Source organism: Haliaeetus leucocephalus, unplaced genomic scaffold (genome assembly GCF_000737465.1).
Source record: "Haliaeetus leucocephalus isolate CR32 unplaced genomic scaffold, Haliaeetus_leucocephalus-4.0 Scaffold406, whole genome shotgun sequence".
NCBI classification, from domain to species: Eukaryota; Metazoa; Chordata; class Aves; order Accipitriformes; family Accipitridae; genus Haliaeetus; species Haliaeetus leucocephalus.
Genome location: NW_010972842.1, coordinates 6,526,311 through 6,554,076, shown reverse-complemented (window position 1 = coordinate 6,554,076; position 27,766 = coordinate 6,526,311). Strand labels below are relative to the sequence as shown.

The 27,766-nt window shown below is 39.9% G+C and overlaps 1 protein-coding gene across 1 annotated transcript in view; it reads left to right on the top strand.

Annotated features, from left to right (window-relative positions):
- Positions 1–27,766, top strand: part of NELL2 (NEL-like 2 (chicken)) — a 139,101-nt gene that overhangs the window by 11,972 nt on the left and 99,363 nt on the right. The window contains exons 3-8 of the mRNA XM_010574112.1: positions 9,560–9,733; positions 9,839–9,935; positions 13,878–13,950; positions 14,129–14,211; positions 15,272–15,400; positions 16,682–16,784. Coding sequence (XP_010572414.1) covers positions 9,560–9,733; positions 9,839–9,935; positions 13,878–13,950; positions 14,129–14,211; positions 15,272–15,400; positions 16,682–16,784 — 659 coding nt within the window. The remainder of the gene's footprint in view (positions 1–9,559; positions 9,734–9,838; positions 9,936–13,877; positions 13,951–14,128; positions 14,212–15,271; positions 15,401–16,681; positions 16,785–27,766) is intronic.

Sequence of the window (27,766 nt, the reverse complement as noted above, 5' to 3'; positions counted from 1 at the left end):
GATAGATGCAGATGTTCTCTGTGTAAATCTAAGGCATTTGCTGAGGCTGGGCTGTTGCTGCCACTACAAAAAGTAGCTCCTGAAAGGATTTTCTGCAGATATAGTAATCTTTTTCTACTCTGTTAAATGCTTTTATTTTTCTTTTCCTAGTTGAGTACCAAAACTTTCTTCCCCTTTTGTAATGATTATGCTTTTCTCTAGTGTTTAATATATTAAAATCTTTTAAAACTGATCTTAAAGTGAAAGAATCTGAAACCGTACCTGTAACTCTCCCTTTCTAATTTGCTCATGTTCTTCCACAGAGATTGTTATTTTCCCCACTGACTAGAGCAGCCAAGGAGTTCAGGCAGTGGTAGTTTTGGGTACAGCTTGGACGTGATACTTTCAAGAAAACTCTTGTGGTGTCAGGGAATCCAAACTGCACATCAGTAATTGTTCAGATGAGTTTCAGGCAGCTGAATGCATATTTCTGGGCAAATTTATGTATGACATATATCTGAAAGCTAGAAGTTACAAATGTTTTAACTTGAGAGCATCACCTTGACCACATAGAATGCCCTGCCTAAAATGCATTGTACTTTACAATAGCAAGGGAAATATTTGGAATGATGTTAATGAAGTGATGCCCTACGTCCAAGTGGAAGCACTGTTAAACATTGATTGCTGTGTACTTGCTCTCAGCCTTCAGTTTAAGCTGTATTATCCTCCTCATTTCACTTCTGAATTTCTCTTAGCTTCTTCTGGATGGAAGAATCAGCAGAGAGATGATTTTAATCTGCAATGGGGCTGTAATATATGTTAGGTCTCACTATTCCATCATATATTTTCATTTAATTGGCAACAGTGGAGAGATGTAATAAAGCTTTTTCCTCCCTTCATGGTTAGATGGCTTTATGCAACTAATGTTATATTCGTATCTCTTGAGGTACTGCGTATTAGAGCCCTTAAAGGATGAAGTCACAGGATTGTAGTTTAGCCATTCTTTCCTTCAGTTAATGCTTTTTATATCCTGAAACCAAACACTGAAATCAATAGAATATTATGGACAGGCTTTCCCTACACTTAATTGTGTATCTCTACTAATTTATTCAATTTCTGCCTGCCTTAGCATTTGTTTTCACAGCTGTTGATGTCTTGTGGTTATCTGCTGTCAAAGGGGCTGTACTACACAGCAGTTTCAGACCTCTTCCAGTATCCAGGAGGAAATCTGTGACAATTTCTCTCTTAGTGATTTAGGCGCAGAAGGAGATAAGTTGCCAGAGGTGAACTCCCGATGCATGAATTTTGTTCTATCATTTGACCATTGTATTAAAATAGAGGTGGAACTGTATGTTCCCTGCTTTTGATGTATGAGTGTCTGTACTGCTGGACTGCAGCGTGAGATCTCCTCTCTGACACCACAGGATCTGCTGCAAACACAGTGCACTGAGAAGAACTTTCAATATTTACCACTTAAGCCAATACTGTAGAGTTATGCGGGTTTCGTTTGAGGGGTGCTCTCCCCCTCCCCATCAATAACTTGCAGAGCAGACGTTAGGTAAAAACAACGTGGGATTCATTTTCAAACGTTAAAGCTGTACATGGCTGTTCCCTGTGCCAAAAGAAGTAATATCTTATTTCTGCTTTTTAAAACACTCCATGCTGTTCTTTGCTGGAAGAGTGGAGGGTTGTAATGTTCTGTATTTTGGTTTTTTTGGTAGTAAATCTTAGTTGCTGTTTCTTACTGGTCTGACAATAATTACGAACCCTCTTAAATTTGTTCGTAACAATCAATTGCTTTTGAATTGACTTCCTCTAGCGATTTAAAACTCCTCTGGTGTCAGACTTCTTTTCTTTTGATGCAGTTTGCATGTTTCATCAAAGGTATCAAAAAAAAAAAAAAGGTATTTTCTTTCATTCATTCACTGCTTTTCTAGTGCGTGAGAAGATTCTGTGGAACAAAGGATTCTCTATGTAGACACCAACAGCTTGGTTGGGCTCTTTCCTCTATCCCAAAAGGGAAGAGTTCCTTGTTTCTGTTGGTTTGGGAGATTAACTTCTATTCCCGAGTTTGTGGTTGGATGGAAATATTTGTAAAACAGCAGTTTTGTGTTATACTCTGTTTCATGTCTTCATAATGCTGGGAATGACTTGTTTCTTTAACTGTTGGTTATAAGGGATGTTATTAAATTGATTGATGCCTTGTCACTGTTGCCTGGGTTTTTTCGCTTTGGTTTAGTTTATGCTTTGTGACCAAAAGAAAAAAAAAAAAAAAAATTACCAATAGGATGTAAATTCTCGTAATGCACCCACCTTAAAAACACCTTCCTGTAACTTCTGTTAAATCAAGCAAGGCCAGCCTGTCTGCTGATGTAAATCATCGCAGTGCTGACTAATCCAGGGCGATTTGGTTGTGAACTTGTTACCAAATGCTCATATGAGCCTGGATCCTGTAGTTTGAATTGAGACTAGTGACATACCTAGTTGAGTAAGAGACAAAAGACTTGTCCCTTGCCTATGACACTGAAAACCACCACTGAAATAGTTGAAACGTGAGTTTTGACTGATATCATTATTCTTCTACTGTTGTTTGAAAGGGTTTCTATTAACAAATAAATAACAAGGCAATCTATATTCTGTCAGGGTAGGAAATGGGAGGAATTAGGTTGAAACTGGCTTTTGCTTTTACTAATATATATCTATATATCTGAAAGTTGTTTATTGTATTTGCAGTCCTCTTGCTCTCTGTGGAGAAACTTTGTCAAGAAAGGGAGTGAGAGAGATAGTTTATGCCATTTGTTTTTACAGTGTTTGATCTGAAAAAGTTCTTCCCTCCTTGATTTTTAGCAGAAGAGGAAGCTTCAGATAGGCAAGATTGATATTAGTGGGGCTGTGTGATAGTGAGAACAAAACGGAAATAAATACATTGATAAATGGGGTTAGTGAGAGAGATGGGAGGAATGAGAGCAATTGCTCAAAGGCAAGAACTGTGTTTCAGAAAGTGTTTCCTGGTTTAGGAATTTGATTTCACATTCACAGCTCGAACAGGGATGGCATGGACAATGCGCCGTAATAGCAGGCTTGAATTTTTCCAAGACCAAGCCAGCACCTTTTGGGAGAATAGCTCTTCTTGGAGTGCTTTGAAGAGCTTGGTGGGACCTCAGCTCCTGCTTCTTGCTCCTGCTGAGCTCCCGCAAGCGCAAGAGCCTTGCCTTGTTGTCAGCAGTAATGTTAGAGGGTCCGGGATATCTTGCTCCTGTGATGACCGGGGGCTCTTGGATCATAGTGCTAAACTCAGCAGAAGCTATGCAGACTCTGCAGGTGGGGAAGGCAAGATTTTGCCTCCCTGATTTAGGGGCATAACTGAGCTCAAATTTTGGGAGGTAAGCCAAGAGATCTCTCAGGTGAGAGGCAAGTTCTTGCCTTCAAAGCCAGCAAAGCTTTCCAGATCACAGCAGCCCCGCTGAAGTCAGGTAAGGGGCTGCAAGATGATGCTAGAAACAATATCTTATTGACATACATTTTTGTCCCACATCCTTTATTAGTTTGAATCGGGTACAGACCCTGAGGGGGACAGACACGAAAAGGATTTGAACAGCCTCACTCGCGTTTGTTTCCTAGCCACCTCCTCCACCTCAGGGCATTGCAACCTCACTCTCCTAGCTGCTACCTTGTGCTGTGGCTTCCTTCTGGTTGTTCAGCATTTTTGAACAAAAATATCCTATGTCAGAAAACTCTTTTCTGGCTCTAAAACTGTATTCAGCCTGGCTGTTCGCTCCCATGACCATCCCAAAGTGGAAGGTGTTCCCTGATGCGTGTCCCAGCATGGGGCTCTGTCTCCTGTGCACCTTCCTCCTCCCCAGCTGCCCTCCATAGCTATCCAGAGCGATGAGCAAGTGTCGCGCTGGAACAAAGCTGAAGTAATTGACCTTTTTAGTGGTGGAGGAAAATAAGCAGCAGAAAAGATGTAAGCGCCAGAATGCTCAGTAGCTCGCTGGCTGGGGTGCTTCAAAGGCGTTTTCCTCGCACCGTTAATCTCTGCTCTGCCTGATTTGGAGCAGGGACTTGAACTTGGTTCTTTTCCATCTGAGGCAAGTGTCCTAAGGAGTGTCAATGCAGTAAAAAGCTTTGTTGGCAGTGCCTGGCCAGGGCCCAGGCCCAGGCTGGAGCACGGGCCTGCTGTTGTCCATTCTGCATAATTGTTAGCATCTTCCTTGGCATGCTTTTGCCTCCTGCAATTAGCACCCTTGCAGACAATGTCAGAGCACGGTTTGTGGAGTAGCATTGGCCAGGGACTGTTCCCAACAGGCAGTGTGGAAAAAACCCACCCGTTTCAGGGAAAAAGTGGGAGAGAGCACCCATATGGATGTGAGTTGTAGTGGAGCACCAGTGTTAATACTTGTCTTCAGGGCCAGGGAATGGGCCTTGCTGGCTTTATTTATTAGTATAGTCATAGGACTTGAGATCAACTTAATGAATTTAGGTTGCTCTTGTACCTGACTTACTGTTTTTGATGAATTCTATGTAATGGAAGAGCCTCAACAGGTCAACCTGAGACACTGGTTTTACTGTCCTGTTGTTTGTGCACTCTATTTTGATACGGGAAATACCCTCTTCTGATTTCATCCTCTCTTCACTTGGGATCTCTGCTTTTGAATTGGTAATAACTGTGGCATTAAAGAGTATTTGAGAAAGTCTTTCAGAGAGTCTTAGATTTGCTCTGCCTGTCTCTCATTTTAACAAACATTTCATCCTGGACCCCACAAGCCTTGCTGTGAGGATGCTTGTTTCTATCAAAAGATTTGTTTTTAATTAATGGATCAGCATTTTTGAACAAAAATATCCTATGTCAGAAAACTCTTGTCCGGCTCTAAAACTGTATTCAGCAAAAGAAAGGGACAGAAACTGAATTTGGTGGCTTTCCTGCCCACTGTGACTTGCACAAAGTGCTACCAACTTATCTAGAAAAGTAAAGACCGTCTTTTTATTTATCACTCCTGGGCAAAACCGCCAGTCATCTCTTGCCTGGGTAGAGCTCTAGATAGTCAGGGAAAAGGGCAAAGCCAGTAAGGCCAAGCAGTAGTGTAAGTGAGAGGTGGGGACTAGGTTTTTACAGGTACAGTGCAGTTGCCACTTGGCATTTAGAATCCATCTGGGGATATTTTGATGCCATATTGTTCTCGGAGATGCACCAGGCAGTAAAAACTCCTAATTCATGTTTCAGAACACTTGAAGTGTTACTTCCAAATAGAAAAATAAGGCTCACTCTGCTGACTGCCCAGTCATTATACCGTGGAAAATAGCAAATAACACATTGCTGAAATGTGGTGGCTGTACAGCGTGAATTGCTTTTACATCTTCATAATCTACACCCAGCAGAACTGCTTACTGCTGTTGTAGCCATAGTTCGCACTGAATAGGGTCTACTGAGTAGGATCTCTTTTTTTATGTTTTATGTAATTATACCTAACAAAAAGCCAGAACTTTCGTATCAAGAATCTTCAGATAAAGATTTTTATAAGTAATGGAGATAAGGATTTTAATTTTTTTCTGAAGTACATACTCCTTTTTGATTTTACTGGTTTTCCTTTTCTTCTTAGTGTAGATCAAAGAGCCATGAAGAACTCTTTTAACACTCTACCTATAAATGTGAGTAGTAAAAGTTTAAAAAAACCAACAAAACAACCCACCCTGTAATAAATTCATAAGCAGCAGACATGATATCTTGCCTTTAGCTTCTAAAATATTTGTCTACATGCTGTAAATTGAAGTCTGTTTTTATTAGTTGCCTGGAGTAAGAGCGGGCAGCTGCAGTGTGTGTTTGCTGTGCGAGCAGGGATGCCAAAGGAGCGAGTGAGCCATCAAAGGCTTGGCGTTACCAGCGCTGGCCGTTAGCTGGAAGGGCCATAATCTCCCTTTTCTCGAAGACTGCTCACCGCATACGCCAGGACCACCTGGTGTTTCACCTCCTAAATCTCCAGCTTTTTGCTCTACATCCTGACTTCTACTTCCATGGTCTCCCCCCCCGCTGGTCCGTCGCAGCCTGAAGAGCAGGTCCGGTGCAGGCTCGTGCAGACCATGTGCCCTTCGTTGGGATGGTCAGGAGCAGCTCCGCAGTTGAGCAGATCTGCTGACTCTCAACTCTTATCCAGGAGTTACAATAGATGAGTGCTGGGCAGCAGAGAAAACATCCCTGTTTTCTGTCTCAAATTCCTCTGGGGCATTTGAGACAAATTCCTTCCTCTTACGAAGATAGGCTCAGCCTTAGTCAGTGCATAAGGGATTGCTGTCTGGCTGGTTTCCAAGCAGAGCGGCTGATCTTACGGCGGCCTTGGCTGTTGCCTTTGCAATGATTGTGCATGCACAGAGTGATCTACAGAGATGTAACAACTTTTTTTTTTCCAGGCTGGCATTTTCTTCTCCGTACGTCAAACATAGTAAACCTAAGCACGTATCATCTCCCTGCGAAGTTAAATCCGTTTGACCCAAAGCATGTGTGGTTTTTGGGGGGTTAAAATGAAGTGGGCTGGTATTGATTAAACAACCACAGAGATCATGGACGTTAGTAAAGGGGGAAGCAGGTTCTGCTGTTGTACTGTGTTTCTCATTGCAGTTTATTTTTCACTCCCAGAGCCATTTGCCTTTTGCAGCCTAAAAGAGCACCTTGGAGCTGTTGGGAGAAGCAGCAGTGATATTAGTCATGGGACTTCTTTGGCTGCTGCTCTCCCTGCAGTGGGTGGGCTGGGCTGGTGTGGGCAAGAAACCAGTGATTCAGCTGATGAGGTTCCCCTGCAACTTTTCAGTAAGGAGATTCTTGGTTAGGAGAAGACTACAGTACGATGCAGTTATTGTTTCCTTTGGGAGTAAGTCATTCAGGAACCAAGATCAACCTCTTTTCTCTCTCAAAAGGTTAGTAATCCTGAGCGTACAGAGAAGTGTAGAGTATCTTTGTCACTATAAATGGATTTTTAAAATCCAGGTGTATTTGTTAATGCTCAGCTTACTGTCTCAAAGACTCTTCCAAACCTTTGGAAAGCACATACCCAAGTCTACAGCCTCACAGACGGCGCAAGAAGCCTCACTGCAGGTGGACTTTGCATTTCCACCCGTACCTGTTTGTCAGTGCTGAGGCTTGTCCCATCTTCTGAAACTCACGAGTCTGAACCAGAGCCATTTAAGTCCAGGCAATTAAACAAATCTAGAGAAGTGGAATCGCAAGCACAATATTTTGTAAAAAATGAAGTGAAAGTGAATCACTTTCACTTCTCTGTGTTTCAGTGTCATGACTTTAGTTCAAGCTGAAGGCAGTATTGTTCCGGCTATCATTCCGCTTGCTTTTCTAATTGTGTTTTGCTGCCTCTACAAATTATTAGTAAACCATAAATGATTCTCCTAATAATTCTCCTAATGGCTATTGTTTTCTTTTTCATATTGCTGCACATTTTCTCTAACAATCGTCAAGCCTGTAGAAGGTAGATGTGTTTGTTTACCAAATGGAAGGACAAAACAGTTTGCCTGTGGATCTCAAAACAGTGCATTAATCACGGTTAAAGCAAAACCCCAAGTGTCCACAATTTTTGCACAACTTTGTGTAGGAAGATTTCATTGCTTACTGCAGTGTCATCGAATGCCAGCATCTTCTCTCAGCGGTTCTTAATTCCTGAAATTTTTACAGTGATGTCTTCTTTTTATTGGGAAATCCGTGTTTCATTCTCAGAGATTTCATTATCTCACCTGCATAAGTGTTCATTTTTTACCTTCTGTACTTGACTGTATGTCTATTTGTGTAGTTTGTTCCCTGCCTGCCTGCATCTCGGTGTGCTGGCATCAGTTCTGCCATTGACTTTGAAGAGAGTAGAAGCTAGCCATTGGTTCTGCCAGGAGATAATGTTTCAACATGTCCATGCCTTTCTTTTTCCAGATGGTATCTTCAGCTGGGTGGAGACACTTAAAAGTTGCTGGAGGAGTCCAGTTCTCTAATGTTGCCTTTCTCTGTTAGGTTGAGAATGACCTTATTTTTATCCTTGAAGCTTGAGTTATGAGGGAGGTTATTAAGTTGACTGATGTCCTTTCACTATTGCCCAATTTTTTTCCAGCCAGGCCTTCAATTAGTTTACACTTCTTGCCAATGCAAGAATTATTTTTGGGCCGTGAGGAGGTAAATTATCTCAGATTATAAAATTCATTGCTGACTCCAGTTAACTGCTTTGTTAATACTGGGGAAGAAGAAGAAATTGCCTTTTGCCAGTTTTGCAAAAGGATAGTTGGTTTTGTACTGTTGCGAGGCATGTTCCACTGTGAAAAACCCTGAAGGAAGGAGAGATGTGCAGTGAGCCCAACCTCTTCCTGGGGATAATGATTGTACAAGGTGGTTTTGATTTGGTCTAATCTTCACTCTTGAAAACTGCAATCATTGTCTTGTCTGTTCTTTAATACAGATAGCCTGTTAAAGTAAACGACAGCACCCTAAAACATGTGTGCACTCAGATTACAAACCACTGTTATGCCTGATTGCAGATGTAGCAGCAAAAATAGACAAAAATGAATTGTCCATTCTCCCAGTTGTTGTGCGTCTCGCCACATACCATGTTATTTGCCTTGCTCTTTAGATGTAGGTTGCATATGATTATTAGAGAATCTCCATTTCTGTTTGTCTTTCCTGTTTTAAAAGCATTTGGGGGGGGGGGACTTTAAAATGAGAAACTTAGTACTTCAAAAAGAAATGGTTTGTCAAGCTTGTTCCCAGAAGAGGTCCGAGATGCAAGAAACAAGTCTGTCTGACTAAGTACCACGTTTGTTTATGGGGTGCTTTTTAAATTGATCTGCTGGAATCTCACCAGCAAAGCTTGTGTTTGCAATCTGCAAAGCTGGTGTGTGGTGTACTTCTCTTGGTACAGCTGCAATGCTGTTTATTTACCATGTATATGCATATGCACATATATGTGCATACATATACATACATGTGTGTATATATACACACCCACCACAAATACACATACTTATTTAACAAAGCAAATATGTGCACATATATAAATTGTTCTGAAGAGTTAGCATGTCTTGATTTTCTATTTCTTTGGAGAAATGTCGTTACAAAAAATGAAAGGAGATGTTAATGGTACATCCGAAAGCAAACAAAGCAGTGTTCTGTCTCAGTTCTTGCTTACTTCCCTGGTTGGTAATGGCGAATGATGTCCCTATCGCAAAACTTGGTGTTGTCTTTTGTGCACTCATGCCTTCAGAGTATCTTTACTGTGCTTTCAGGATATGAGGCAATTATTCATAATAGAGCAATTGTATTTCCAATCAGATCATGTTATGGAAAATAGTGTTGCTAAAGGAAAAAAATATTTGGCTTGGGATCTTGTGTACTTACATAAAAGTTGGAACCTGCTATTATGTGTTATTGAGAATAAGGACGCAGTGCAAATCTGAAAAGTGTCTACTTTCATCTTTGTATCTCCTTGCTTGTCTTTCCCCCTCTTTTAAATAGTTCCTGCATGATAATGAGAAGTTGTGTTATGTAAAATGTTGCTGTGCTGATAAGAATGGTTCATGACATGATGATGCATTTATGGTACAGGTACCTGGAGTTGGAAAGCAGCGGTCATCGAAATGAAATCAGGTTGCATTATCGTTCAGGCAGTCATCGCTCCCATACAGAAGTATTCCCATACATTTTGGCAGATGATAAATGGCACAGGCTTTCCTTAGCAATCAGTGCCTCTCACTTGATTTTACACGTGGACTGCAATAAGTAAGTAAAGAGTGTTGTTTTGTAAGAAGTTGTCACATGTGGAACATTCCAGCTCTGAGTGAAGGAAACGATAACTTGGGACTATGTTTTTCCCTTCTCTTTCAGAATTTATGAAAGAGTTGTGGAGAAGCCTTTCATGGACTTACCTTTGGGTACAACCTTTTGGCTGGGACAGAGGAATAATGCACATGGTTATTTTAAGGTATGCATTCGCTGAAAGGAAAAGAGTGAACTTAAAAATGGTTAAGGGATTGGAGCATCTTTCATACAAGGAGAGGCTGAGAGAGCTGGGATTGTTCAGCCTAGAAAAGAGAAGGCTCGAGGGGATCTCATCAATGCGTATAATTACCTGAATGTGTGTGGGAAATGAAGATGAGGGATCCAGAGTCTTCTCAGTAGTGCCTACTAACAGGCCAAGAAGCATTGGGCAAAACCTGAAACACCTGAAATTCCATCTGAACATAGGAAAACAGTTCTACCGTGGGGTTGGTCAGAGTAAGACCACTATGGAGATATTCAAAAGCCATTTGGACACAGTCCTGGGCAACCTGCTGTGGCTGATCCTGCTTGAGCAGGGGAGTGGGAGTAGATGATCTCAGGAGGTGCCTCCCAACCTCAACCAGTCTGTGCTTCTGTAATCATAACACAGTTTTTAGGGCCGTGGTGTGTTGGGTATCAGCATATCTGGTGCGGCGAGCTGTGTTTCCATCAAACTGGACTTCACTAAGTAAAGCTGCAGAGCCAGATGCATAGGGCTCGGTGTCACCAAATGACACAGCCAACCACAGCCTAAGACAGGGAAAGGTAAATGGCCGAGTGCAACAGAATTCCAGGAGATAAATGGTCAGATTATTGTCTGTTTCATAGGTAGATGCATTTTTTTGTGTGTCACAGAACACTACAGTCTAGGGAACTCCAAATTCATTGCCCCTGTAGGATTTAGATTTCATCACAACGTCGTCTTGGCTCAGAAACGAATGAGGTGACTGGCGTCAACGAAGAGAATGCTTTTCCCCCAGAGGAAGAATATTTGTACATGCTTTTTGCTTACTGCTTCTGCTTTAACATGTATATATAGCAAGCACCTGGTGTATAGCAAGATTGAAGAAGTGAATGCTATGTTGAACTGGAGTGTAAATTTTGATTCCTCTGAGTCCATTAGGTAGCACTCATTGGTCACAGCCGCTTTCTGTCGTTTGGCCTCGATCTTCTCTGGAGCTGCTGTAACAAATGATGGCATCCCTGTGGATGCCTTCCACACTGCAGTCCCATTTGCCTCCCCGTAGGCATCTTTTTACTTGAGCTGCAAAATAGAATTGATGATGTTGATCACAGAAGACCCAATCACTTTTTAAAATATGGCCTGCTAAATCTTTTTTTAGCCTAAAACACTTTGACTATGGTTTTCATAGCAAGTTCTGTGCTTTTGCACTAAAACCAGGGTTTGGCTGTTGAAATACTGTTTGCTATACTGAAATGCTAATTTATGTCCTTGTTGTGTATGAAGTACAGAGGTCCAGTGGGGCACTCATATTTGAAAACTGAAGCATGGCTTTGTTTTTATTTTTCAGTTCAATATGTATTTCCTTTTCCTCCAAGACTAAGAGGATGTCTGTTAAGCTGCAAAATTATATTTCTGGCTTAAACAGTTGACTACAAGATTAAAATCAGAAAATATTAGTGCATTGCTTAAACTGATCTCAGATACATTTCATTTATTCTATGTGCTTATAATTAATACTTTTTTTTAAATATTCCTTTTTATTTTTTTTGTGCCTTCTCAGTTTTTGACTTGATTATATTCTTCTTTTTGCCAAATCATTAGGTGTAGAGGAAGAAATACTCCAACAGTGGACTGAATTTTTTTGTTTGTTTCTTTCTTTTCAAGAAAGATAAAATTAAACAAAATACATGGAGAATTTTGCCTCGGTTACATATATAAGCCAGCTTAACAGAAATACAGAAATGGATAGCTGTTAAAAGTGCATCCATATAACCAAAATATACTGTGCTAAGTGACTTCTCCAGCATAATACGGTACCGATGGTCAAACTGCATCTGAAAATGTGATGCTGGTGTACAGGAGATTCATCAGCTTAGAAGATGAGGACTTTCAATGCTTCTTAGTGTTTTGGAGAGCCTATATTTTTAGACACTCACTGTGGGATAACTCCTACTGATCTGATTTTGAGAGGTCCAGGTGCTTAGCTATTTCTGAAAATCAGGCTGCTCTGAGTGGATTAAATGGATTGCCCAGAGCAGTCAAGGTACTCAAAATCATAAGTCACTCTGAAAAAGATTTTATTTGGCTGTATTTGTTTTTCAACCTAATATTGCTGCACTAAACCCATGTGCCAGTAGGCATATTCACACTGGGATATATTTGTACTTGTTTCACTATAAAGTCTGAAGTCTGAGAAAGCAATTCTGGCTATCTGATTTCTGTCACAGTGTAACTTCTCTCGGTACCTAGCATCCAGTGGTGTGTTAATTTGAAGACTAGGTTCTTGGGGAGCCTGGGCAAAGCCTCTCCTGTACTGTCAGGAGGTCCTGATTTGGGAGCCCAGGTGGGCTAGGTGTCACAGCTCCCTGTTGTTACTCTGGGAGAAGGAACCTAAATTCCTGGCGAGTGGAAGAGGCCAGCTTGCATCACAGCTGATGTGTGATGAATAAAGCTCCTGAAATAGTTGGAGGAGCTTTACTGTTAATAGCTAAATTATTTGAATACTTGCTTGTGCGTTCAGTGAAGAGTGTTTTAAACTTGAATGGCTTGGACCGTGCCGTTCCTCCTTTTCATGAAACTGCCATAACTTGGGTTGACATGAGTTTGAACTTGATGATACCGAAGAAGGAAGGGCGGAGAAATTAATACAGTGAACATTTTGGTGTGCTCTTCAAAGAGGTCTTTGCTCCTGACTTCCAGAACACGTGCTGTGAGAGGTCCTGATGTGGAGTCCTGTCTCAGGTGCTATTTTTTTCACTATTAGCTAATCCCTGCAGCTCCTTGCACAGCATGGGGAAGCATCCAGTTGCTGTAGAGGGTAGCTTTGTCGTTAAGGGAGAAAGGTAGGCATGGTACTTAAGTACCTTCTTAGTTGCCCTCCAGTCACATCTACTCTTCTCTGTAGGTCACTTAAGCTGCTAAGTCACTCCGAGTCATTCACTTGAGGTCAAAATTCTGGTTCTTTGACCTTGCAACATCTGTATTGAATGCCCAGTGTATGTGGATGAAATGTGGACTTTTGCATTTAGTTTGCATTGTGTTCTTAGTGTAGTGAAACATTCCCTTTATAAGCACACTGAAGCATGTTGTAATTATTTTGCTTTTCCTCCTAAGAAGGAGTTTTGGAGATGCAGGGAAGGAGCCATGGATGAAAGGGACATCTGGAGTGAAAAAGACAGGATGGCTCACTTTGAAATTGCTATTTGGCCTTTGCTTTTGCAGAGCAGCAAAGTGGCTACTAATTATATCTTAATGACTAAGGATGCATGTAAATTCTGCCTGCAAGTACAGGATCTATTCCTGTGCGTGAAACTGGCCCTTTCCAGATGGCATAGTTGAATTTCATGCTAAACTTCCCCTAAGTTCTTGCCAACATGCAACACTGCAGCTGTGTAACAGACATGTAGTTTCTCGGCATTCCGCATGCTTTATGGAAAAATCCCTGTTGAAATCATAAAGGGTTTGCATGAATGTGTTTTTCCTGACTCAGGTTTCTTTAATCTTCACTTCTGTTTGACAGTTATAGCTTAGTAAAAAATTTGCATTTTATTTAAAAGTGTGTTTCAAAGTAACTGAAACTGCAACTGTTTTTCAAATTACTTGTAAAGGTCATTTGCAAGCTTTTCTGCAACGACTAACTAAAAATAACAATGAATTCAAAACAGCCAAACTCCTCCCATGTTATTACATCTTGACATTTAATTTCATGTCTTTAAAAATGATTCAGTATGTCTGTATTTGTACATCTATCTATTTTACTTTCTGTTTATTCTTTTATCACTGCATTGTGTCCAGGCAAGAAGCTGTGTATTCATAAGTATTGTTTCTGTGTGGGCTTTAATGTTTTACATGGTGAATGGAAAACATAATTTTGACAGGTAAAAATAATGTATCCTTTTTTTTCTTTCCACTTACACATAGGGCATAATGCAAGATGTGCAATTACTTGTCATGCCTCAAGGATTTATTTCTCAATGCCCAGATCTTAATCGCAGTAAGTCTATTAATTCTTATACCATAAAATGAAAGGTGTGCTTTGTACCTACTTTCTGTCCTACAAGCTTTCTTAAAACCTTGAATTTCAGTGTATTGGTTGTCAACTTTGACATGATTGAACCTGTTGTGAATACATGGGGGTTTTTTTAATTAATATACGTATTTTGTTATTCTAGCATGCCCAACTTGTAATGACTTCCATGGACTTGTGCAGAAAATTATGGAACTGCAAGACATTTTAGCGAAAACATCAGCTAAGGTAGTGTTTACTAGGAGTCATGGCATGGGAGAAATGAGGACTCTGAGGCTTTAATTGCTGTTTTTTTAGATTATTTATGCATATGTGGGGATGTGCACGTGGGTGTGTGCGGAACACCCCTGCATGGTATGTTTATACGTTTGTATTTATGTATCTGTGCCTGGTGTGTGTACATACAAATTCCCAGTTCAGAGAGCTTTCTTGTTTTTTAATATTTTTATAGAATCATATTTTTTAGTAGTAAACAGGATCCAAATCCCTGAGCAAGGAGAGGTCTCGTAGATCTTCAAGCTCTATCTATTAGGCTAACAAGTCGATAAACCTAGAATGAAATAGGTTACTGTGCTTATAGTGCTTATTGCAGCAAGACTTATTGGTTCAAGGCTTTTCTAGACCTGAGCTGCCAAAGGTGTGTTCAGACAAAATATATACAAAAGAAGGAATTAAGGATCCAGTGCAGCATTTTCTTCTTCTTTTTCCCTAGAATGTCACACCAAATGCATTCATGTCTGCCGGTCAACATAGACTAGTCTTCTGGTTTTAAATGTCAGTTCTTGTAGATGTCTGCAGGAATGCTGTTACCTGGCTGATTTTATACACAAATGTTGAAAATGCCTTGGTTGAAGTGGAGAAACAGTTGCTAACATGTTGGTTTTGAGCTTTACCACCAATTTTGCTTCTCCACTCAGATTAAGGTCTTTTGTGCATAACCTAACATCTGCAAGTAGTTTATGTTGAGCAAAATTCTTGGTCAGTTCACACAAAGATAAGAAACCAGGGGCCATACCCATCTTCACCTACTCACTTTGTTTCATGATGTCGCTGATGTTAGAAAATGATGAAATGCATTGTGTCTTGCTTCTTAATTTCCATCTCTGAATGAGTGATGTTTTAATCATATTGTATTTGGCAATAATTGTTTTATTATCTTTGACTGCATTTTTCTGCATGTATTCTCTCATCTGCATGCTTGACAATAAGGGGGACAGTTTCAATCATGTTTATACTAACGTGGAAGCCACTTACACATTCAAAACTTTTTTGTGAACTGTAAATACAGTTGTCCCAAGCTGAGCAGAGGATGAACAAGTTGGATCAGTGCTACTGTGAAAGGACCTGCACAATGAAAGGCACGACTTACAGAGAGTTTGAATCCTGGACAGATGGCTGTAAGAACTGCACTTGCATGGTATGGCTACAGTTTGAGTGGAGACTCAGGAACTCCAGTGTTTCCTCTGATGACAGTTTTATGGAAGCAAATAATGAGAAAACTGCCAGGTGTATCCTAGGTAGTAACCACAAAGTGCTAGAAAACTTGTTCTGAATCCAAGGAATAGTATTAATAAATACATTTTCCTATTGTTTCAGCAGTGCCAGCATGCGTAGCTCTCCTATATTTCATGTCACCATACGTAGATGCTGTGCAGTATACTTAGCTATCACGTTATTCCCATGCACTGAGGTGCAAATAGTTTCTCTGGATAATTAATTCCCTGCTTTTTTTCACTATAAACACAGCCTTTTTCTTAGCAAATGATTTAGTGGATCCCTTGTGTCTGATTCCCTCTGGTTGCCTTTGGTTACATCTTAATAAGTAAGAAAGAGTAAAATGTCAGGGTCATATGCATGCTCTGTTACATCACAAATGAAAAAGATTTGTTAGATGGATGGAAGATTCCCAAAGGTATCACAACTCCAGAAGCTATTGCAAGTATCCTTTCAGGTACCAAACCATGGCATCTTTGTTTTGTCCATTCGTGTAAAACTCATTAATTCCATTTGAAGTCATTAAATGCCTAATCCAAAAGCCATCAGAAATTGGTGAAAAGGATGTTGTTGAATGTACTGCACCTTAGATTGATTTGCTGCTATCTATAATTTGCTAAATGCTTCTTCTTAAGCTTAGTATGATTTTGATCTTTATATTTCTGGAGGGATATTCATTTTGCTTTTAGCATTTTATGGTTGATGAGAAGAAGACTTAGTCCATGATATAAAATTTGGCCGACAGCTATTTAAAATTCTTTGAATTTAGTGTTAAAGGTATTTTTGTCTCAGATTTTTTCTTGCAGCCATGATACTACCTTTTAGAAATGTATTGTCTGTTATGTAAAAATCAGAAGGCAGAGTATTGTTCCGTGAGGTTGTTATTTCACACTAATCTGTCAGTTTGCTGCTGATTGGCAGAATGTTTTACCTCCAGATAGATTTGCCTCAAAAAAAAAAAAATAATTGATCATTATCCTCATCTCAAAGAACACATCATACATGTCTAAAAGTTTGTACGCATGATATTCTAAAGATATAGTTTCTGTTCTTTTAGTTATTAAAAGAACCATGTTAAAATGTCTTTTTGGGTGTTGTTACAGAGTTCGTTGCATTTAAAAATAGATTCTTAAGTTCCTGTGTTTGAGAACATCTCTGTTCTTGCTAAATATAACTACCAGTTAAGTGCCTTTTATTCTTCTAGAATGGTACTGTGCAGTGCGAGGCTTTGATTTGCCCCCTCTCTGACTGCCCGCTTAACTCTGCCCTGGCGTATGTGGATGGCAAGTGCTGCAAGGAATGTCAATGTAAGTTTTATTGTGGTGCTTCCTTCTAATGAGTATTTTGAAATCTGTAAAGAAAATGAACCTTTCTGTAAACATGTCAGTGAGAGGACTGGTCAGGGAATGAAATATTTGGGTTGAGGAATTGGGGAACCTAGACTTCTCTGAAATATTTTAGGAAATTGGTAACCAGAAGGTTTTAATTTTTCAGGTGCGGGTATTTTGTTTCATTTTAGTTATGGTGGTGGTGGTGATTTTTTTTTTTTTTTTTTTTTTTTAGCATAGATATTTCTTATTGATGTTTAAAAAGAAAAATAGTTATTTAAAAACTTTCTGCAGACTTCCATAGTGTATCTTTTAGACCAAACTGCTAGAAATTCAAGAGCGATTGCCTGGTGTTTGTTTTGACCAGTGTTTCTAACACCTCTATGGCAAGAAGAATATACTTTCAACCTTATGTTGTAGTGCTAGAAATGGAGGTTCAGATTTATGATTCTTCTTCTGTAATTAAGGGAAGAGAAAACTCATACTAGACCCAAGAGACCAGCAAAACCCAGACACCTAGAAATGTTCTTTCACAAAAGGTCAGACAGAATTATATAGGAAACTGGATAGAGGTAATTTAATATTGTCATTTAAGATAGGTGATTACCTTTTGGTTTTATAGCATGTTGGTTTTGTTGCAAATAGGGCCAGAGAAGGGGAATTTTAGGTTAATCGCTATCTAGATGGGCTATATGTAATATTTCAGGTTGATTATGGGCCTGTATCGCATATGTGATGGTTATTTATTTTAGGCTACAGTGGAATCCATTCTTGAAATTGAGCATGAGATGCACACACTTCTTTATTCTGTAAATGTTAAGATTCTGCTGTGTGGTTTCATCGCTCTTCTACTGCTGTATAAAGCTTCTTACAGAGTATAGAGAAATATATAACTGGTTAAAATGACACGTTGTAAGATAAAATTCAGGAAGACATTTTGTACTCCATTGATCTTGCTCCCACAGGAGTTTATTAATATTTAATTGTGTTAGAAGTTACACAAACCATCCCATTTTATGAAACCTTATTAACTTACTCAAGTAGATTAATTCTAATTGAGAGGAAATGAGAATTCAAATACTTTTTTTTTTTTTTTTTAACCAACTACATAGAATTTCCATGCATATTAGATGGCTCAGGGAATTGGTAATTCAGGGATGTGAGATGTGTGGAGTTCAAGCCTCTATTTGAATCTTTGACCATGTTGGCAGATTTTGAAAACCTGATCCTCTGAAGTATGTTTTGTAACGTACCACCTGTGAATTGAGTTGGGAATTCTCCATCCGGATGTTAATGGGGAAGCGCTCACATCAATATGACTTCTTACAAAGTTGATTTTATTGACAAAGGTCAAGAAATGTGAACAAGCATATGGACACTGACCTTGTTGTACAGCATCGCTACTTCTTTCAATTAAGATACAGTTCTGGTACAGCACACTGTGAAGTTTACTCTGATACTGCCTTTTTGATATTCTTAATATTATCAAAGGCCTGTTAGCTTCCAGTGTTGTTAATTTGATGCCAGTATATAATTCAATTTATAACTGACATGCACACATATAACTCTCTTGACAAACTACCAGGAAAATGATTAGATAAAAAAATATAAATAAAAATTGCTTTTGAAAAATTATTCCTAATTTCATCTAGGTTATTTAAAGTGCCTTTAAAAAAAAAAAAAATCAATCAACTTTTAAAGTGGCCAAATCCCTGGGACCAAAGGACGGAGAGTGTAAATTAGAGTCCCGTTGGCAAGGTAGTTAAATTCCAGAGCGTAAAGAGTGGAGGGAATGGAGACTGCAGGACCCTCACTTACTCTCCAGGCCAGTTTGGTGGAAATGCTGAGTTGTCACTAGTTCATATATATATGTGCCAGCTGTACCCTGTCTTCTTGGTGTCTTTAGCTCAGTGTCTGAGCTGATTGAGGTCAGTGTGCTCAGTGACCACGGTTCTTGCTGGAGGGGTCAAAACTGAGTTTCTCCATGTGGATAGGTTCCAAGAATACTTTTTTTTGCTTTTGATTCTGAGAACAATATCAGGGGATGTACCGTCTGACTAGATTATGCAGGGCGAACACAGATGGCTTATAATTGGGAAAACAGCTAATTAGGGTGTGCTGCTCAAGGAGCCACTATGCTTAGTATTTGACAATCAATCATAAATGCTGAGAAAAAGCGATGCCTAATACGCTGTTCTTTAGCTGGGTTTAGTATTTGTTTCAAGACAGAAGGTGTATGGATATATGGATATCTCTGTTCCCTTCCTGGTATTTGTGGTACCTTGTACCAGATGATGGGTTGTCTCTGCCAAACTGTCGTGTGAGTATCACTGCCCAGGCAGCGGTAGCTGTGGCAGCCCTGGCACCGTGTCTCTCCCAGGGCTTCTTCCTTTCTTCTGCTGGTGTTTGAACAAAGCCACCAAAAATGAAAAGAGTGGAGTCTGATTTAATGACAGCTGGCATAGAAGAGTGAAAGTGTACAGCACTTAAGCTTTTACAGTGACCAGCAAGCAGGCTTCCCAGGTTTTTGGTTTTATTTTGTTTGTTCTTTTCTTTTTTTTTTTTTTTTTTTTCCTCCCTGAGTGATTGAAGATGCATCCAGATGTCTGACTGGGAATGGCCTCTGATCAGCGCCGAACCCCCAGCCGTGCCTGGCGCTGCTTCAGAGCATGTTGGCTGGTTCAGGCCAAAATGGTGCCGTGATGTGTGCTGATGCTCAAACTGCATGGAGGATTACAGACTGTAATCAAGCATTTTTCAAGCTTGTTGTCATTTACTAGTTATGGACATCACCAGTTAGGCTCTCCTGATAGACAGTGAAAGAGGCTGGCACCTCCGGAGGGTACTTGGTGCTGAGAGGGGGCTGGAGGGGCTGGGATGAATCGCCTTCTGGAGGTGGACATCTCTTTCCATGGACTGTATAGGGAGCCCAGGCGATGAGATTAGATACTGAATTTTTAGACAGCTAAAGTTGTGAGGCTAATCGTTCCATCAATTAATGTAATGAATATCAGGTGTGTCAGATAGGAATGGAAAGTGCTGGATTTTTTTAAGCCTGGTTCTGACATTAAGCAGTTACGCTAAGAGACTTGGGGGAGCCTACCACACTGCCAAGCCCCAGGAATTGAATTTCAGCCCAGCCCAGCATTTACATATTTGACAGGGTGGCTTTGTTGTATCTTGTTTGATGACATTTTTAACACTTTAGAAATTTCAGCACAACTGACTCTTCATGTTGTTCTTAAATGTTTAGTTCAGGGAAGAACGCTTAGTAAGGATTGTTGTAGGGTTTTTGTTTGTTTGTTTGTTTTGGGATTTTTTTTTACCAATATTGTTTGACTTCGGTGGTTCTTGTGAGCCAAAAGAAAAAAAAAATCCCAAACTCTGACCTTCTCCCCTAACTCAGTACCTTTGCTTGAGGACATTCAGACAACTTGTTCTATTTTGTCTTGTGTGAAGGTCAATGCTGGTAGCATAAGGAATGGCAATGCATGCAAATTATCGTTGGGTTTTCTATTAGCCGTAATGGGCTAAAAAGCAATGATCTTCCAAGGCACATAAATCGGCCAGTGTGTTGGATATATGTTTCAGCTGCAGACAAGCTATTCAACACACAACTCAGTCCAGCTCCAGAGCATGCATACATCTTAGATCAATGGGAGCTTCCTGTGGAGAATTGTTTGGAGCTGGAAAGCAGACTACTTTCTTTTCTATTCCCAATGCAATTTTAAACCTATCTGAGAAAGTATGTGCAGGAGATCATTAAATTCTTTTCTCCTCTGCAGAGACAAATGCATTGTGTTGTGATGGGCACTGATACCCTATAAAGTATTGCTTTAGACCACAGACTTGGCTTAAGAAGTACAAGGATGGGTTCATTCATTTTAAGTGAATTGTGGAAGGACTGCCAATGTCTTAGTAGCCGAGACAATTGGTACTTGGTCAGCAAATCTTTTTATGGTAACGTTTTTATTAGTTGGTGTATTAACACTAAGGCATCACTTCCGATAGCTATGCGATGTATGTATTCTTTTTTTAAATGAAGCCAGTGTATTTTTAACAAACTAGCTGATTTTCATTTTTTTTTAAGGCCAGAAGTGATATTTATACCAGTATCTGGCACAGTAAGAATTCCCATCACAAAAGACTGATCTCCAGGAAGAAACTGTGCTCTTCTCATCACTGGCCTCCTCCCAGGGACACTGCAGACACTTACAGACCTAATCCCAAACTATTTAAATCTATCCCAAGAGATTTCAGTGGAGGTTAAAGTCTGAGCCATTATGTTCAAATCTGCAGGCTGTGTTTTTTCCATGCACTTGTTTTTTCTGAAACAGGACATTTGATGGTTTTCTGGTGCATTGTAGCCAAATCCACACTCTAACACAAGTATTTTAAAGCATATGTGAGAAGCATAGGGCTGTATTGGATCAGTTTACACTTCTGGCGCTAGCAGGCTTGGGGAGAGAGAGTGTAAAGGGTTTATATAACTCGGAAAGGATTTTTGTACAAAATAATTAAAACAAAAATATGGACAATGTAGCTCTTATAACATGCGTGGGTTTCTGATGCAGTGGTCTGTCTTGCTAGCTTACAGAAACTTTTAATTTTACAGTTAAGGTTAAGGGGATTTCCCCTCTTGCTCTTCATCATGCACTGATTTTTTTCCCCAAAGCCACACACTCTTCTGCAAGCTTCAGCACTTGTAAGCTACTGACACAGAGAGCAGGAGCTGTAAAAGCCCATCTGCTTCTCATTTGCACAGCAATGGGCCATCAGCAAGAGTTCAAAATTTTTATCTAGCAACTTAGGGGATATTGATTAAGCTTCCTCTGAAATTCATCATTTATCCGGGTGGATTGAAGCATTATGGACTTAAGCCTGCGCTGCTCACTAAGTTTCATCTTTTCACAAAACTGCCACCTTTTTTCTGGGCTGGGGGGGTGGCACCATCTTGCCTTAGGTGCCATCCACCAGTGGCAGGGTGGCACGCCAGCCTGTGCCTTGTTTGCCCAAGTGCCGGCGGAGCTTCTCCCGTGTTCAGCGTGGCACAGAGAAGAGGCTGCAGCTCAGAGAAAGGATGGAACGACAGGATTAGCGAGCGCTGACTGAGCAGGCAATCTTATCCTTGCAGTAAATCAGAAGAAGGGGCAGGCTGGAAAGCGAAGGCTGGCGGGGACACGACATGGGTCCGAGAGCTGCGGGGCAGGCGGCAGAGCAGGCATCGGTACTGGAGGAAGAAGAGGCAGTCTTCAGCAGTGAAGCAATGATTAGTCATTTATCATAGCTTTTTTAAAAAAATGCACACTTTAGAATATAGAGGAGAAGCAACATTCTGGCTAATGCAAAAGATTAGTGGCTTTTGATTATAAATATTTATATGTGGCTTTTTAAAGATACAAGTGCAAATAGAGCATAAATTCTGTTATTTTTAGTGGTTTTTTTTTTTAATATGAAAAATCAGATAAATTAACCTACTTCAGAATAGTACTAAAAGATATCTGGAATATAGCCGGCACTAGATTATTTCCTAGAGCCATGTTATTTATTATAACCTCCTATAGTCAACATGCAGAACTTCTGAATGTTATTTAGCATTTAGCAGAATAGTGTCCATTCAGCCTCTGCTTTCTGGATTTTCCATGCTGAAATGATTCACATCAACCTTATATCTCAGGCTTTTGAATCACGTACAACGATAATGCCACATTGTATTGACAGTTAAAAAGCATTATATACACACTTGTACTACTGAGATGAATGACGCTGTACTTCACTGCCCATTTATGCCATTTTATTACTTCAGCAAGTCAGTGTCTTCAAAAGAAAGGCAGTACTTACATTAATTTAGAAATAGGACGCACAAAATTTTTCTAAAGAAATATTTTGAAGGGAAGAAAATGTATCCTTGAACTCATGTAAGTCAATAAAATCAGTGGAGCTATTTTAGATTTACAAAGCTACAGTGGAAAAGCATAATTGATGCACGTGTCATTTGTGAATCCAGCATAGCTCCTACAGTCTGAGTCTCGCAGAAGGGTTGAGGTTGGAATGCATCTCTGAAGGTTATCTGGTCCAACCCCTCAGCTCAAGCCGGGCCACCTAGACCTGGTTGCCCAGGACCGTGTCCAGACGGCTTTTGAATATCTACACAGATGGAGACTCCACAACCTCTCTGGGCAACCTGTGCCAGTGCTCGGTCACCCTCACAGTAAAAAAGTGCTTTCTTGTGTCCAAATGGATTTTCATGTGTTTTAATTCATGCCCGTTGCCTCTTGTCCTGTCACTGGGGACCACTGAGAACAGTCTGGCTCCCGCTTCTTCATTCCCTTCCATCAGGCGTTTGCACACATTGGGAAGATCTCCTCGGAGCCTTCTCTTCTCCGGGAAACGTAACATCTCAGGAAGCCAAGCACTGAGACGCTCTAAGAAATGTTTTGGGGCCTTTTCTGTGCTGAACTCAAAGCCAGCTGAAGGCAGTGGAAAGACTCCCCTTGGCCTTGGTAGGCAGGGCCAGTCTCACCCTTGACCCTAGCTGCTCTGCTATATTGTCCGCGGGAAAGCTATAGAAATTTTCAAACTACTCGTATACCAGAGCAATATATTTGGTTTATATCTGTTATATATCCAGTGGCAGAATTGTTGGGGGCTTTTCGGTGCAGAGCTTGTAGTCTCCAGTGGCAGTTGTTCTTTGTGAGGTGGGCAGTAAACCTCCGTCGGAAGGGAAACGCTGAGTCTTCTCACTTGCAGTTCCCTCCTGAGCAGGAAACTCACTCCTCATACATCTGTTGTTCAGTGTATATTAAAATACAGCTTACAGTAAATTGAAATACAGCTTACCCTAATTGGACTTCTCAGAATATTTTGCTCCTACGTTTCCTTTTGTCCTTCCCCACATCCTTTGAATTTCATCGTTCCGCGTTAGCAGAGGAGGACTGGGGGATGCGGTGCACTGTGCCTCAGTCAGACTTTTCGTGCATCAAAGTGCAGCTCCCTCCTAGGTGAGCGGCTTCTTAGCTATTCTGGACCCCATGCATTATGGAACTCCACTGGAAGACTCTAGGTCTGGAGGCAATGCATCAGTATATGAGGAGAATTCCAGTTAATGGTAGAGCCATCCAGTTTTAGTCTTACTGTGTGCCTGAGGGATGAATTATAAAATAAAGTATGCTTAAGAAAATCCTTATTCATTACAATACATTACACTGTGTGTATAGCAACCTGCACTAAAGAAGAAATTGGAAGCTTGATATTGGTAATTTTATTGACAGAGAACTAAAAATATTTTTTACATGGGAAATTTTGCTGTAGGCCGTGCTCTGCTCTCCCCTGCTCTTCTTATAACCTATTTTGTCGAGGCTGTCTGGGAAGAGAACTTTTCCATTCCTTTTTTTCATTATGTTCTTACCAGGGAGTTCACAAAATATAAAATACCTGGAACATATTATTATTTTATTTTATTTCCAGCGCAAATAAAACATTAACATATGTTAGATATGGATATTTTGGCTTTCAGGCAGCTGGGAGTGGACAGATTGGCAGTGTTCCAGTCTCTAATAAGTTACTACCCTGACTTTAGTAACACTGATTTCACTAGAATTTGCTTAGTCAGGTGGTAATGTAATAATAATAATAATAAAAAAACCTGTTCTATTTATAATTACAAAAATAATCTAGAATATGTGGATGTTCACGTGGCTATGCATTGATTTCAACATGTTTGTTCTCACCACTAATGTGTTAATGTCACTCTGCACCTGCATCACTGGATCGTGGTTGGGGTTTTTTTGTTTCTATTTTGGTGGGTTTTGTTTGTTTATTTTGGGGTTTGTTTTTCTTATTATTTTTTGGTCTCATATCCAGGAGCATGTTGCCAAATCAGCAGCTTGTAGCTGATGTTGTAGTTTCTGCCTGGAGCTTTTCCTCTGTAGATTTTGCAAATTTCTGTAGTACCTGTAACAATGATCTTTAATGGGCATGTGTTCTGAAAAGAGCAGAATTTGGCTTTAGCTAAAGACACCAAAACGACAGGTTTGGGACAAGGTCAAAGAAAAGTAACAAGTTGGAGGCAGAAGGCAGTGCATGGAGCTGAATAGAGCAAAATATCAAACCTCAACCAACCAAACAAGAGATTCATGGCTTGTTGAGAGCTGTACAGTTTTGCAAAGACCAGTTTGCACCTGATATACTCTTATTTGTAACAGGATTGCCACACTGACAAGGGTCATCTGAGTGGAAAGTTGGCCTAGGGGAGACACTGCTAGGAATGTAAAAGGCGGCACACGTACAGTTTTCTGACAGTGCCTATGTCATGTGAAATGAAAAAATTGGAAGGTTGCGAAGGCTGAAACTCAATAAATAAAATACTGACAAAACCCCACCACAAACCCATCAATAATGTGATGTTATTTCCCTGGCAGTCTAAGGAAGGGATGCTAAAATATGAGTGAAGTTGATTCAGTGAGATTAATATAAAATGATGTATACTCTTATCCTTTATTTGTCTTTTTGTAAAGATAATGATTTAAACCAGTGGCTTTCAGTCTTTTGGACTGCAGAAGTTTGAAATTTTTCCAGTGGAAACATGTAGTGAATAAAGCCTTCTACTGCTTGGCTTACTTCTCCTAGCCATCACTTGCAGATATCTGAAGTGTGATGTATTGACCTCCAGGCTGTTATCGATCACTGTTTCTACATCTGTCAGCTCATAAAATATATTTGGCTTCAAATAACGGCCACTTTGTCCCACGTGAGCCACAACTTTAAAATTGAAATCTCAGCAGATATGGTGTACCAGTCCTTTCTCATACTTTCCTCATCTGTTCCTTTCAAAACAATTATTTCAGTCCTCTTTATTTGAAGAGTTTCTGCTATTTGCTTTCTTCACCGTACCGGGTATAGCACTGTATCTACCACAATGATTTTCGTGGTTTTGTATCACTGTTCTGCATCTTTGCCAATATAGACAGTGTTATTACTAATTTTTGCCTTTTTGGAGGGGTTTTATTTGGTACCATTTTCCACTAAGGAGAAAGCTCTGTCCATTTGTTTGGGAGGGTAGTTGACCATCCATACTGCCTGTATGGAGTAGCTAACTAGTATTTTTTTCCTACTACTTGTTGAAATGATTTCTGTAACTTTCTGCTTGGAAATGAAAATTCTGATACTCCTCTGGTTGCTCTTGGAAGAAGTTTATGTAAACTTTTTTCAAGTATGATTTTGACTGTTTTCCCAGATTCCATTTTATTTGTAATTGATGACATTTGGTTAAAATCCTTGAAAATTATTTAACATCTAGATTTTTTTCCCTAACAGGTAAATAAATTTGAAGATGTTATTAGGTTTGTTGTTTCACATTGTCATGAGCTATTATGGTGAAGAAGAGCTTTTTTTGCCTTGCTTCTTTCTGATGGCCAGTATATACTTATATATAGTAGTGTTAGAATGGTATTACAGTGACATTGTTGTTTGATGTAATGAATTGGGGCAGAAAATGCCTGGTTTCAATTATCAGATTTTTTTTTTTCCTGTCTGGAAAGCAAAGCAAGAAAATATGCTTACCTCATCTAGGAAATAGGCACATACCTATTATTTCTAGTGAGGGAGTGCATCAAATACTTTGAAGGTAGGAAAGATGAACTGGCATGATTCTCCCTAAATCGTTATTACTTTGACAAAGAGATGTAAATTGAGGTATTATTTCCTTAAGATGTTTCTTCGGGTTATATTTGTATTCACCAAAGTGCAGCATCCTCTCTAGGCACATTTTGCAGGCTTGTGAAGAGGGAGGTTGTTTTGTAGGTGTTGCCATCATGCCATAAGCTTTGTTAGATCCTCAAGGCACCTAAATGAGAAATCAAATCTGAGTATAGCATAAAAGAGTTAACAGTCTTGCATATGGTTGTTGTGAGTTCTCAGACAGGCTTCTTAATAGTAGTAGAATATGATTTAAGAATGCTTAAATCTTGTCCAACATCTTCTGTGGCTCTGTATGTATAGAGTTGGTAGTATGGTTTAAGCACCTAACCACTAATTTTTCATTTTACTGATTCTGCAGTATTTTACTGCAGAGTTGCTATGAAGAAATGTGGGAATAAGTGAATACATTTTTAAAAAAGAGAAAATTAAAATAAACATATAAATAAAGGAATCGCATCCTCTTTTTCATGCATCGGTTCAACCAGCTTGATTCACATATTTGCACCTTTGCTCCTGTTCCCGGTGTGACATCTTGAGTCCCATGAAAACTCAATGGAAATAACTGGTTGATTCTTACAGTGTGGGCAAACAGATTAAAAATCCTCACCTTGGCTTCTGCCGTACTCTGAAAACTAGTCTGTATGTACCTTGCAACAGTCTTTTATCATCTAGGAAGCTATTTACCACTACTGTTTAAAGCAAGTCCCAATCATTCTTTCTTGCTGACAATTGATCATGGACAGCAAGAGCCCTGTCCTTCGTTCTTTCCAATAAAATTCCATGTTTTGAAGTCTAACTTCTAAACATATGTGGACAGATGTCAAGGTCTGTTAAATAAAATCCTAAGGTGGCTGTTGAAATAAAATATTTTGTGGAACAGAAGAAACTGTCTCCCTTGGGGAATGACAGCCCTTTGCATTTTTTCCCTGCCAGAAGTTTGAAGGTCATATTGCAAAACACACTGGATGCTGCCTTTTAGAGTGCAGTTCTTAGCAGACCATGGTTGACTTGGAAGTGGGTAGATGCAGTGAGCAAATTTATTTAAGTAGCTGTACTTGTTATCCCTATTAATTATTTGTACTACCTTAGTACAAATAATTAAAACCCTGCTGTTACGAAGAGCCATCAGTCTAGTTACTGTACACACAAAAGACAGTCCTCTGTTCTGCAGGGTTTGGCAATTTAAGTGTAAGAGAAGAGGGTAAGACACTGGATATAGAGAAGAAGATGCGGGGAGAGTAAGGGAAAACTAAAATAAATGA